Below are 14,378 nucleotides of genomic sequence, written 5' to 3' on the forward strand. Positions count from 1 at the left end.
CAAAGTCAGAGTGGAAAAGACACAGTTTTTAGAGTTTAAATAGGAAAGTTGGAGGGGAAACAAGACAAGCTCTCCCCACCCACTAGAGTTTTACACGGAACAAGGAAAGGATTGCAAAAGAGGTAGGTCGCTATTCAAAAGCTATCGAGTTACATGAAGAAACATGAATAGCATTTAAATGAGCCTCCCCACCTATTTTCCAACAGTATTGTCTATACAGCGAAAAAAAAAAAGCAGAGCTCAAGGACACCCTGGTTTTACAAACACGAAATTTTGGATTTTTGTGGCTGAACTTTTCACGTGCAAACTTTAGCTGTAGGATTGTTGTGCCTCTTTCCCCTCCCCATTTTCTGGAGATCAGCCAGCAGCAGGGAAATCCTCTGGGTAGAGGAGAGACAAGAGTCTGCAGCTCTGCTCAACCAGGAAGAGCTCCACCTTCGACAGAGCAAACAACAACCTCCCTTGGCTTGCTCGCTCGCCCAGTCTTCTTGTGCAACTGCACGACCACTATGATGCTGCCTAAGGCTGGCCCCAGCACTGGCCAGACTTGTGGGCTTGTGCTGATCTTCGCCGTGCTGCTGCAGACCATTTGCGTGGCGGTTACTTTCCTTTACTTCACTAACGAACTGAAACAGGTAAGCTCCGTTGCGGGGACCTAGCTGCTTGGCACCACCGCTGCTCAGTCTGCAGGCTGATTTCGCCAGCCTGCAGGCAGTGCCTCATTCTCGCTCTCCTTGCAGCTCTATCCAAGAAAAAATATGTCTCGTGTTTGCCCTGTCTGGTTTAAAAGAAGGTTGCTTATGTTCCTACACGACTGATCCTGTTCCCACTCACGGTAGTGGCCAAAGTCCCAGTGTTTACGGGGGCTCTAGGTGAACGGTGTGTTTATTTTAGCAGGAAAGCCTATGAGAAAGTCAGCTTTTGCTTTCATTGTAAGACAAAGAGTTGGGTACTGTTGGGTTGGTTTTGCTGCTTGGTTGAGGCTGTTAGCTTTTTCTGCAGAATATGAAGGTCGAGAAGAGAGAAGTTTTTAAAACCCACTTCATACTTTTGGGTTCCCCCCTCCCCAAACAGAAATATGCTTTTTAGAAATGTTTCAACGTTGCTCTTTCTTCCCTCCAATTTGTGCCTTGTCAGCACTGCTGGAGCATGAGTTTGCTCTCAGGGCTCAGTACAGCCAGCTTTCTCACAGCAGAGTCATGCAATCCACTGGCAAATAATGCATTTAGAAAATCTACGGTCAGAATACCTTTAAAAAATCTCCCACTAACACTAGTTTGTTTTCAGACAATGACTAAGTCTGAGAGAATTTCAGGCAGCCCACAAGCTGGTCATTGACCCCCACGCAGTGAACAGGGGGAATGTCTGGTTAATGGGCTAAGGCTTACACTTCCCTGCAATGAAAGGTTCATATCTTAGAAGTATCAGTTCAGCAATTGTGTGTCCATCAACATTTCCTCCCCCCCCCCCCCACTACAGTGTGGTGCCCATCTAGGTGCTGAGCCTAGCTCCAAAAGTGGCTGTATGCCAGCAGTACCCTAGGTATATAATTTCTGAGGGGTTATGAGCTCCTTGCAGTTCAAAGGTGCTGTATAAATATAAAATGGTATTTACCACCTGTAAAATATAGTAGTACTGTACTTGCAGCTTCTTTTGAGGTGGCTAAATCAAATAGTTTGTGAAATTCTTATTATTAAATGATTTGCACCACTGGCCAATCAGTATCAGACTTCCTGAGTGTATAAAGCTGAAGACATGCCTGGAATCTTCATATTTGGTGAGAATAAGATTAGGGATCTACAAAAATATCACATTTTCTTATGAAAATAGGTTACACTGTACTGGCAGTCAAAGAGTAATGTACACAAAGTTGTTCCAACCCTCATGTACTTGGTTCAAAGTTCTTTGTTATCAAACTTTTCAACATGAGCAATTAGTAACCACAGCACTTTCTCCTAGTTGCTTTTCCTCCAAATGTGTGTTTTGGTCTTTTGAAGAGCTACTCTACTATCCTGACTAACCCTCGTCCAACAAGTTCTACCTCACCTCAGACTTAACTCTTACTCTTGCAGGAGGAAAACTCGGCCCCTTTGTGATGTGAAGGCTAACTCCCATCACTTAGAAGGGAATGTGTGTTGGATTGGAAATAGCCTAGATAGCTGCATAACATTATTTGGTAAAACTTAAAAAAAACCAAATAGACTAGTAGCACCTTAAAGCCTAACAAAACATGTAGCTGGTGGTATGAGCATACCATCTACTTATTTGTTAGTCTTTAAGGTGCTACTAGACTTGTTTGTTGTTTTTAAAGTTTTTCCTGTTACAGACTAACTTGTTTACCTCTCTGAAGCTTTTGAACATTATATGGTGATTCTCTTCTACATGGCCCTTATGTTTTCCTATACACAGATAAAAGGTATTGCTAAATTAGAACTGTAAATACAGTTTACCTTAATTTGTACATGTGATTTATGGTTAGTACTGGTTATCAGTGAGCCTGGTCCCTCTTTTTCCTTTTTTGCCGTTTCATAATTTCTGTGTTTTTAGACTTCTGCAAATAATCACTAGTCATGTGTCAGAGAACCATTAGTCATGTGTCAGAGAACCATTAAGTGGTCAGTACAAATTAATAAACTATGTAATGTGAAGTATTTTTTTTTAATCTGTATGCATCTGATTAACTAAATGTAACCATCTGTTGTTCATAAGATGGATAAAGCTTTTAGAACAGCCTAGTTTGTTTTATGGGAGGGGAGTGCTGAAAAGCAGTGATTCAGTCCCAGTCTGCATGGTAGTTGATTACACATCCAGGATATAGGACAGTGAAAGAACAGACTTAATTTGCTTTAAAAACATAATCCAGATGTTGCCCTTAGAAAATATTTATCTAATAATACTCCAGTTAACATGTTTCTGGCACCTTCCCTCCATGGATCTCAAAGTGCTGTACAAATATCATTTGATCAAACTTAGTTTCCCTAAGCCCTCAAATGGGAATAAAAATACTTCCTTGCCACACTTGTGTTTTGCAGAGTGCATTCAACTCTGTGGATGCAAGATGCTGCAGCAATGCAAGGTATTAGTACAGTAAAGTTCTCTTAAGGGCTAAGCGTGACAAAAGCAAAAAGCATAAATGGCAGTACTGTCCTGTATTGTTTCCAAGTTGAAGAGCAAAGTTTTGAAATGCCTCTTCTTTCCCGGTCTCTATATCTGGTAAGAGTGATCTTGTAAGGGCTGGTCTACACTCAACTTTGATATCGATGTAACTATATTGGTTTAAAAACCAACCCCCTGGCATGGCGGTAATTACACAAGTATAAAGTGCTTACATCAGCATGGCTCATTTCCATCCATTTAAACAAAGTTCCCAAGAAGCCTTACATTAAAAATAGGGATGTCAACATGTAGTCAGAGGATTAATTGATAACCCTGGGTGTATTAGTTAATCCTTTCCAATACACACACTCCCCCTCCCTGCTGCCTCAGAGCCGCCTCTACCACACCCCTGCGGAGGCTGAGGGAGGCAGGCGGGGAGCCACACTGGAAGCCTGCGGACGTGCATGGGAGCCGTTGCTGTACCCTGCCCCTCGCTGCTGCCTGTCAGAGGCACCAGCGTGGGAGCCGATACACATGGGGAGCCAAAGCCAACTGTACCACGTGCTGGCTTCTTGGAGCTGCCTGCCCTCCCCCCCTCCCACAGAGGCCGTGGGGGAGGGTAGGAGCCGGTTGCTTGGGGGAGCCAGTGCCATGGAGCAGCCTCTGTCCGTGCTAGCAACAGAGATTACTCCCTGGGGACGGAGGTTACTCCACAGGATGCCTATGCAGCCTCTGTCCATGGGAAGCTGGGTGGCAGGGGGCTCCGTGGAAGTGGGGCTGGGAGCGCATTGCCCTGGGGACTATCAAATAGTCGTGTAACTGCTGAAATTTGATGCAGTTACACGATAATTCAATTAACCAACATCCCGAATTAAAAATGCAGGTTGAACCTCTCTAGTCTGGCACTCTCTGGTCCAGCAACATCCACAGTCTGGCATGATTTTATTTAGGCAGATGCTTCACTTTTCATGGGTATAGCCAAGTTTCCGGTGGTCCCATAAAGTCTGTTTACAGCCACCGGTCCTGGCGTACATTCCGGTGGTCCCATAAAGTCTGTTTACAGCCACCGGTCCTGGCGTACAATGTTCTGTGCTGTATTTTAGCTCTAATTTACCCCTAAATGTCTATTAAGAGTCCAGTAAGCTGTGGGAGTGTTGATAATGCTGCTAGACAATATTGACCTCCCATGGTTGGGCAAATTCTCCAGTTCATGGGTCAGGTTCCAAGGGTGCCAGATTAGAGAGGTTCAACTGTACTACCCTATTCTGCAGTAATGATCCAGAAGCCTGAAGAGAGAGTCCTCTCAGTCACAGCACTTTGCATCAATGACAGTAGAATATGGTAACATTTTAGATATTTACTATTTAAAATATTATTAATATTAAATTTTATTAAATATTAATAAATGAATGATTTGTAGATGCTGCTGCATAAAGGTTATGAGTTTGAGAGAAGATTTGCAGTGTCAGATGAGTGAATTCTCTCCATCCTGCTAAAGTGAGAATTCTGTGGCTTGCCTCCTTTTGTTTTCAGGCAGACAGGAAAGGAATGGTTGGAAGCGTGGGAATGGGGAGGGGCAGAAAACAATCACCCTGTTGTCTGATGCTGAATATTCCAGGCTTGAAAGATAATTGAAATGGTGACATGTTAAGTAAATTATCTTGCAGAAGCAGCAAATTAACAAACAGCTCCCCCAAATCCTTAAACATAGGTAGGATTGTATTTAAACTATAACAATTAAGAAGCCAGCCTGAATGCTTTGCATGATCACTGGTGTCTTTCCTGTCCAAAGTTTATGCAAAACTTTATCTGCATACATGTCTTTTGTGGATGATGATGATGATGATGATGATTATGATAAACCATTGAACTTCTGTTCTGAAATGTGATTTGTCCTTTTCATATTTGTTCATTTTTTTAAATTGTATCCTTTGGTATATATGGTTGTGACTATTTTCTTCTACTATTTGATCTGAGGAAGTAGGTCTGGCCCATGAAAGCTCATCATCTAATAAACCATCTTGTTAGTCTTTAAAGTGCTACATAGTCCTGTATTTTGTTTCATTGAATTTCAGTGGGACAAGGAGTTTGTTTACTCTGGGCTACTTAGATTACCTATTCTTACATTAAGCAACAAGTGGCAGCTTGAGTTTTGATAATGGTTATGTTCCCTGCAGCTGCAGCAGAGCTCCCAGCAGGGTTTTGTTGTTCACTCTGTTCTTTACTATTTTAAACTATTTAGGTGAATTCCTGACCCTAGTGAAGACAATGGTAATTTTGTCATTGACTTCAGTGAGGCCCTGGTTTCACTCTTACTCTTTACACATCAGAAGAAGGAATTTTCTCTTTAGATAGATGATGTAAAGATGGACCCAAGTCACAAGACTTAGATATATGGAACAAGATCTGGATGTCAGCTTCCTCAAAATTCACATTTACAGAAAATGCCCCAAGCTTCAAGCAAAATACAGGACTATGTAGCACTTTAAAGACTAACAAGGTGGTTTATTAGATGATAAGCTTTCGTGGGCCAGACCCACTTCCTCAGATCAAAGAAAAATATATATATATTTTTGATCTGAGGAAGTGAGTCTGGCCCATGAAAGCTTATAATCCAATAAACCATTTTGTTAGTCTTTAAAGTGCTACATAGTCCTGTATTTTACTTCAGCTACACCAGACTAATACGGCTACATTTCTATCACCATGCTTCAAGGTTTGACTCTGGGAAGGAACTTCCCCAAAGTGCAGAGATGGAGAGTGGGTTAGTGGCTGATGTATAGGCTATTTTCAGTCCTCACTGAAGGAAGATCCCTTGTGTAAGGGAACTAAATGTCTAAATTCTAACTGTTAGAGGCCAGAGCTAATAAAATTATTTGCAACATAAGTGACTTAAATATTGCAGATACATAAACTTAGCTGAATTCTGGACATCCAGTTTATGACCACAGAGATAAAAATGTAAGAGTATTCTTGCATATCAGGTATCTGGTTGTAATTAAATAAATGTGAAGTCAGGATTAACTCTATAAATCATTACTTGCTGTAGCATATTGGTGTTTCTTAAAATAGAAAGGGTTTTTCTAAACATAGGAGCTTTAGAAATATGGCATATCTGTACTTTCAGTGAATTAACTAGGGTACTGCCTGCTTTCTACCACAGCTCCAGGACACATATTCCAAGAGTGGCATTGCTTGTCTCACTGGGGAAGATCTGGGAACTTTTGTGAGAAATGTGGATCTAAATGAAAATGAAGAAAGAGAGAGTGACCCCTGCTGGCAAGTGAAATGGCAACTAGGAAAGATAATTAAAAAGGTAATTTGGAACTTTCACACAGACCAAATAGTGGAACTTTGTTAGCCAGATTGCTTCAGAGAGTTAAGCTCCAACTAATGAAGTAAAATGCAAATCCCAAATGGTTTCCTTGCATTTTAATGGTCAAATCACAATTCCAGATTATAGTGGAATTCTGCTTTCAGTGGAGTTCTTCTGAGAACAAAAATTTACCCCTAAAATTTCACTACAAGAATGTCATTGTATTCAGAAGACAGAAAATACAGGTGACTAAATATTATCAAGTTTGTCTCAAAGAGGTCTTAATTCACTAATGTTTGTCTGGCATGCCCACGATGTAGAATGTCTGCCCTTTTCCACATTTGTGGCAGAGCGTAGAGATGTAAGGCCTGATTTTCCTTTCACTCACACTAGTAAATCAGGAGTGATTCCACTCAAGACATGGAAAAATGTAAAAAGTGTAAGATCAAAAATCTTGTCCATAGTCCCTGCTATCTTAAAACCACTTTTCAATTCCTGTTTCACAATATACAAAGAACAGGTATGTCATGAAGCAATGACAATTTTATTACAATCTAAACTGGTATTCTCACTCCTTCCATTCACCACATCCTTGCCCATCAAAGTTAGGTATTCTGTGTCTGTATCATTTAAAATACACACATCCACACTACTAAAATTATATAGGCTTATCATTAATACTTTTTTTGCTCATACTTTTATTGAAAATGTAATGTTGAAGTTTTACTTTGAATAAGGAAGGTGTTGCCAACCTGTTTAGGTTGAGACCCACTGATCTAGTAAATTAATAGTAATTTAATTATTATATAATGATGTGCTGGCAGTCTATATTGGCCTAAACTGAAGTCCAAGGAATTATTCCAAATTTATACTGGTATAACTGAAGGCAGAATTTGGCTCACAATATTAATTTGGTAGGTTTCTACAATGGAAAAATTCATAAATATTTTTCTGCACCAATGCAGTCCTGCAATTAGACAATATAGTGGGGGAAGAAAGGCCCTTCATCTGTCTGTACCATACTGCTATCACTGAAGAACACTTAGATTTCAGAATGTTTCCTAGAGAAGCAACTGCTGCATATGCATAGTAGCTACTCCCCAAATCCATGTAAATAGTATGCTAGAAAGAAATATGTGAAGTTAGTGAAGTGCAGATTAAGGTATCCCAGAGCCATTACACTCTGTAATCTTGGTATTCCTCAGATAATGGCAGCAGCTCTTGCATTTCCATGGAGATGACAAAGATTTTGTTGTTCTCATTAAAATCTGCAGAGGAGCCACCGTGGCTTATACTGTCTTGCTAGTGTATTCAGAATACCCTTCCCTTGAGACTGGAACCATCAGTTACAGTGAAGAAACAAAAGGAAAAACTATGTAGCACTTTAAAGACTAACAAGATGGTTTATTAGGTGATGAGCTTTCGTGGGTCAGACCACTTCCTCAGATCATATTATGGAAATGAAATGAAAGCTCATCACCTATTAAACCATCTTGTTAGTCTTTAAAGTGCTACATAGTTTTTCCTTTTGTTTTAGCAAGATCAGACTAACACGGCTACCTCGCTACTACTAGTGAAGAAACAGTAATGGCTTGGAGTATTTTTGCTTAACAAAAAACTAACATCAAAATTACATGAGAATAAGATGGAATCTGATTTAAAGCCAAGAAAGCCAGGAAATTTATGAATGAAAACTTTCCACATCAATCTTATTTCAAGCTGTCGAATGTTAAGTTTTGTGGTAGGCTGCCTGAGAACAGAATATGAGATTTTACTATAGTAACTAAGTCAGCCATATTCTTGCTGTTCTATATATACTAGCATATTTACCTGGCTTTGCTCTGGTCATTGAGAAGGGCCTCAGGGCAGGGGCTTAGGAATGTGGGGGATTTAAGGGAGGGGGCAGGGGATGAAGGAATCAGGGTTGAGATGTGAGGAGGTGCTCAGAGCAGAGGGTAAGTGGTGCAGAAAGTTGGCCAGATCCCTAGGGGTGGATGGGGTAATTGCTCAGGCTGCAATTTCCTGGGGCTGCCAGGCAATAAGGGCCTTAGTTTTGCCATTGACTCCAATGAGGTCCTAGTGAAAACCCCTGGGTCTAATTCACCTGTTTTACCAGGGTTAATCTGAAGTAACTCCTGTGAATTACTCCATAATCAAATTACTCCAGATTGACACTAGAGTAATTGCAAACAGAATCTGATGCCATTAACGCTATATTTCCCCTTATTGAGAGCTTAGTCAGGGGCCAGATTTTCCAAAGAATTTTAATTCCCAGTTGAGTGAGTCTTTTGCAATCTGGTCGTATATATTTACAATTATTTCAAAACAGTTTGTTGTGAGAAATTGATAGTTTCTCCTTGATGTCCGCTTTCATTTCCAAATAAAAATTTGTCTGTTCAGTGGTGTGGTATATAAAGCGTCTGTGGGACAGTTGTGTTTCTGGCATCTTTGCAACTGATCTACTGGTTTCTCAGAAAAAGAAAACAATTTTCTTAATGTATGTTTGCAGATGATATCAAGAAACTATGAGGAAAACATTTCATCTGCTATGAAAGGTATTTTTAATATAACCTTTATTTAGTACATAGAAAAGCACCTGTCTTGGACGCCTAATGCAGTAGTTGTGTACGTGTTTTAAAATTGTAGAGACTAGTTCCTAATTTCTTACTCAGTTGTACAGTTCTTCAGCAAAGCATGGGAAATAAGTAACTTAGAGTTAGTATTCTTAAGAGTCATACTGAACAGTCAGAAAATGTGACCAAGTCATTAGAATATTAGAGTTGGCTTCTGTTTCTGTCCCTTATTCAGTGATTGTATGCAATCCATTTACCCTCTCTGTGCTTCAGAGAACAAATGATTCTTAGTTGTTGTGCAGCTACAGTAATTAAGGATTGGGCACAGCACTCCTCTGAAACTGATGCAAAGCCTCTCACCCCAGGAGAACTATCAGGAAGCATTCTGGCTCAAAAAGTCAGAGATAATTTTGCTTGGGTGAAGACATAGAATTTAACCTTAAAAATATTGATCCTTTCCATGAGCATATAAGGTTTTCTGGTATAGGGTATTTTGTAAATGCAGGGATTTTGGCACTGAGTTTGGGCAGGAAAACATATAAGAGGCTTTAAAAAGCATTTCAAAGAGAGCATTTCTGAGATATTTTGACTGTAACAACCACTACACTTCAATCTCTCTTTGATTTGTCAAATAAAAATATTTTGACAAACACATAAATCCTCAAATACTATCAATTTAGTAATTAGACAGTCACATATCTCCATTGACATGACAATGGCTTTATTGTTTCTCTAATTCTAATCTGAGATTAAAAATGGCTATTTCTCGTTTTCATATAGCTGAACGTTCTCTTACTCTTCCAGTAAGTGAAGAACAGGGATCTCAGAACCGCGGACACAGAATAGCAGCTCACTTAACTGGAAGCAGCAATAAGAAGAGCTCTCTATCCACATCAAGTAAGATACTTAGCTGTATTGATTAAAGGAAAAAAATACATAAAAAAATAGGGAAAAATCACTGAATTGGTGTTCTTTATGATTTTCCAGGAGTGAATATAACCAGATTGATTATTATAGGCACACTTCTCTGCTTGTTTCTCATGGACTTAATGAAAGGTTTTGGACAGCTAACTCCCCCCTAGTTTTGGTTAGAATAATTATTCAGCCCACTCCAATAGAAGTATTAAACCCATTCAGTTTGGATATCTGGAAATGCACCTTCTTTCGGTGTCTTTAGCTTTTTTTTTAACAAAATAATCTTTCTTCCTAACTCTGTTCCCTTTGTAGTAAACTATAGCAATAGTCACATTAAAAAAATAGAAGAGACTTGACATTTCCATCAGATTTACTGAAGAACCTGCTAAGGTTCTCACACCTTAGGGGAGAACCCAGAATTCAGTTAGAAGTCTCACATTGTGTTGCTCAGTAACCACGTAGCAACATGGGTCCTGATTTTCTTTCTGTGTTTCAGGCAACATGGGGAAAGAACAAAAATGCAAAGATCAGAATTAAAATGAGTCCTCACAAAGTGAAATGCTGAATTTCTACTTTTAAAACTTGAAATCATAGTGAGATTGGACCTGATCCTGTGCTATCTGAAGCCAATAGATGCAGGATCTGGCATATTGCTCTTACTCAGTTTTTGAAAAACAGTCTGAACGTCTGTCTAGGAGACTGTGGACTTTGTTGCATGCAACATTATTTAGCTCTGAATTCTTCTCTATTTTTTCCCCTCACATAGATTCCTCATCCAGAAGAGGTGTTGGGCAGAAAATAAATACCTGGGAGTCCTCAAGGAAAGGTCATTCATTCCTCTATAACGTGGAGTTGAAAAATGGGGAGTTAATCATACCCAGAACAGGGTTTTATTACATCTACTCTCAAACTTACTTCCGATTCCGTGAACCCGAGACTGAGGATTCAGAATCAGATTTGTTAGCACAAGTTAGAAACCCTAAGCAAATGGTCCAGTATGTTTACAAACTGACGACTTATCCAGAGCCTATTCTGCTCATGAAAAGTGCGAGAACCAGCTGCTGGTCTAAAAAGGCAGAATATGGACTTTACTCCATATATCAAGGTGGAGTATTTCAGCTCAAAAGGCATGATAAGATTTTTGTCTCAGTCAGTAACGAGGACATGGTTGACATGGACAAAGAAGCAAGTTTTTTTGGAGCCTTTTTGATCAGCTGAATGATTAACATAAAACCAGATCCCAAAGGAATCATTTTTAAAAATCTATAATCAAAAATGGCAGAGGTGGGCAGAAGCCCCTGTGACAACACAGTGAATTCAAAACAATAATGACAGTGCAAGATTCTCACTATCATTTCATCACATCAAAGGTTTGATTGCTCTGAGAAATGATCCTGAAAGTCAATAAGGAAGAACACTAGCTGCCCAGTACTGTGCCTTTTATAATTGCACAGCAAATCCCCAGACATACTAGGCATTGCCTGGATTTTAATATGTCAAAGATTAATAGCTTTGACTAAAACCAGATCAAGTGCAGCCAGGCACTGTCCAGATTTCCCCGTATCACTGTACCTAAGCATCTCAAAACCTCATTTGTGGCAGACCCTTTGCAGGAAAGTTGGATTTGCACAGAGACTAGATGGAGACGATAGACTTGCATAGGGGATTGGATTGAGGTTGGAAAACGGATTTGATCGTGAACTACACTTTGGATCCTATGCTGCTGATTCTCCTGTGAATAATCTTTACAGAAGCAGAAGTCCCTCTGATTCCAGTTGAACTACTCTCCTCAGAAAACTTTGCAAGATCATGTCCTGTGTTTCAATCATAGATTTCATAAAATGAAAGGCAAGCAAATAATTAAACCACGGCAACATCTAACCACATACTTAACTTTCACATACGAGTCCTCAATTTGAAATCAGTAGGAAACTCATGTGCTTAGTTAAACATGTGCTTAAGTGCTGTGTGGGATCACAGCCCGAATAAGGAGATTATTTTTTGTCTTTGTTAGTGTATAGGTGACAGAAAAATGAAGTGACACAGCAGAGCCATTGAAATCAGTAAGTCAATACTACAAGTTCTCAGTACATTTTGGTATTTCCATATCTGCTTAGTTGATTAATCTTATACTGCAGAGATTTCACCAGACTTACACTATGCTCAAACTATACTTACTGAGAATGAGTATTTGATCCAGAATCCAGGTGTTTTCTTTTAAATGTTGCATTCAGAGTACTACATTATTTGTCTCATATTAAGTATGATATGTTTTTTCTATGTTGATGGGTATGGAGCCATGGGACGTGATGTGATACAGAATAATGAGCTTGATGAATGAGATTTGAAAAACATTCTCATTTCTAGAGAGGATACATGTGCTGATTTTAGTTAATACTGTTTAAAAATTTGTTTTATTTGCAAGACTATGAGCGGAAGACCACTTAGCATGTGTTTTTCTACCCGAGTTGAATATTGTATTTGTTAGCTGTAAGATTAGAATTTTTTTTTCAAAAGTGAAAGTATTGCTAATAATAAGTAATAGAGCCAGATCTTCAGATGGCGTTTCAGGTAGTGTAAGTCAGCAAACCTCCAGAGCATGTCTACACTAAGGAGAAGATCGACCTTCTGGAGGTTGATCTTCTAGCATTCGATTTAGTAGGTCTAGTGTAAACTCCCAAATCAAATGCTGAGAGCAGTCCCTGCCAGCATCCTGTTCTCCTCATTCTGTGAGGAGTAAGGGAAGCCAACAGGAGCATGTGCTCCTATCAGCCTCCCGCAGTGTAGACACTTAAGGTAAGTTGAATCCAGCAATGCATTTTGTGAAACTGCCTGGTCTAGTGTAGACCAAGCCCCAGTGACTTTAGTGGAACTACGCCAATTTACACAAGGGCTGTGTCTAGACTGCATCCCTTTTCCGTAAAAGGGATGCAAATTAGACACATCGCAATTGCAAATGAAGTGGGGATTTAAATCCCCCCCACTTCATTTGCATAAACATGGCTGCCGATTTTTTTCCAGCTCGGATCTTTGCCGGAAAAAAGCACCAGTCTAGACGGGGATCTTTCGGAAAATAAACCCTTTTCCGAAAGATCCCTTATTCCTCTTAAAATAAGGAATAAGGGATCTTTCAGAAAAGGGTTTATTTTCCGAAAGATCCCCGTCTAGACTGGCGCTTTTTTCCGGCAAAGCTCTGAGCCGGAAAAATGCGGCAGCCATGTTTATGCAAATGAAGTGGGGGGGATTTAGATCCCCGCTTCATTTGCAATTGCGATGTGTCTAATTTGCATCCCTTTTCCGTAAAAGGGATGTAGTCTAGACACAGCCAAGATATATATCTAGCCCAGGTTCAGTGGAAATATCATATATTTCTGAAAAGCAAGCAGGCAAGTAAGCAGTACGGACCACATTCTCTGCAGATGTATATCAAAGTCAATACAATTAAGCCAGCAGAAAATTTGGCCCGGTATTTTTGATATAATAAGATTGAATAAGGAGTCATAAAGTGATGAAAGTCAGCAAACAGCTTTACTTACCTTGTCTGTGGCCTACACAAAAAAACAGGTGTGCCATTCACCCTACAACCCTTTTTACAGCCAAAAGGAGTTTAATTTACATCAGTCGCCTCATTTGTCTTGTCTGCATAAGGCAGATAAGTAGGTACACCAGTCATTCTATTTACCTTACCCATGGACAGCAAGAAAAGAATTACCATAATCATTTGCTTTGACTGGTTAGAAGAAAAGAAGCACATGAAGGTTGATATTCCAAACCATTATTTCAATCTGTGTGTGCTGTTTCTACATAGAGTAGAATACAGGTTGGACCTCCCTGGTCCGACACTCTCGAGACCTGACCGATCCTGGATGAGCGATTTTGCCAGATCAGGAGAGTTTGTTTCTGGACCCCTGCCACTGGCCCCTCAGGCCCGGTCCCACTGGCCTCCTGGCTGGCCCCCCGCCTCCTGCTGCCCCGCTGCCCTACCGGACAGCCATCGCTGCCATAGCTCCTGGCCTTGCTGGGCAGCCACATACTGGGGCGCCAGGCAGTTGTGTGACAGGGCTCTGGGACACTCTGGAACTCGCCAAGCAGCCACCGTGCACTGCAGCTCTGGGATCTGCTAGGCAGCTACTGCACACTGTGGCTTCCTGTCCCACCGAGCCACTGCCGCCACTGCTATGGCCCCCTGCCCCACCAAGCCACAGCTACAGCAGCTCCCAGCCACGCTGTCAGCTCGCTGCAGGCAGCCTGTTGCCCTGCCGGCACTACAGGGGTCCTTGCCACTGGTCCTCCACAGAACTCTCCTGGTATTGCAACATCTGTGCCGGACTATAGATGGTGCTGAACCAGAGAATCCCAGTTAACAGAGTTTCAATCTTTATATTAATTTCAGTGGTAATCAATTCTATGAATTGCTCCACTGCTTACTGGAAAAACTTGCTTTGCAGCACAACAGTGCCTTAAATACATTATATACT

The 14,378-nt window shown here is 40.5% G+C and overlaps 1 protein-coding gene and 1 long non-coding RNA gene across 3 annotated transcripts in view; one reads left to right on the forward strand and one right to left on the reverse strand.

The window, feature by feature from the left end:
• LOC142830795 (uncharacterized) overlaps positions 1-14,378 on the reverse strand; it is a 63,732-nt gene that overhangs the window by 41,357 nt on the left and 7,997 nt on the right. The window lies entirely within an intron of this gene.
• TNFSF10 (TNF superfamily member 10) lies at positions 197-12,886 on the forward strand. 2 transcript variants are annotated; one of them, XM_006134627.5, is made up of 5 exons: positions 197-635; positions 6,260-6,412; positions 8,922-8,967; positions 9,790-9,882; positions 10,667-12,886. In XM_006134627.5, exons 1-5 carry the CDS (start codon positions 510-512, stop codon positions 11,116-11,118), a joined length of 870 nt encoding a protein of 289 aa, XP_006134689.1. In that variant the 5' UTR covers positions 197-509; the 3' UTR covers positions 11,119-12,886. The 2 variants fall into 2 exon arrangements, with proteins under 2 accessions (XP_006134689.1, XP_006134688.1); XM_006134626.5 differs by having other exon boundaries at positions 201-635; positions 9,766-9,882; positions 10,667-12,885.

The sequence above is a fragment of the Pelodiscus sinensis genome, chromosome 10, assembly GCF_052426305.1.
Source record: "Pelodiscus sinensis isolate ZL-2025 chromosome 10, ASM5242630v1, whole genome shotgun sequence".
Classification (NCBI taxonomy): domain Eukaryota; kingdom Metazoa; phylum Chordata; order Testudines; family Trionychidae; genus Pelodiscus; species Pelodiscus sinensis.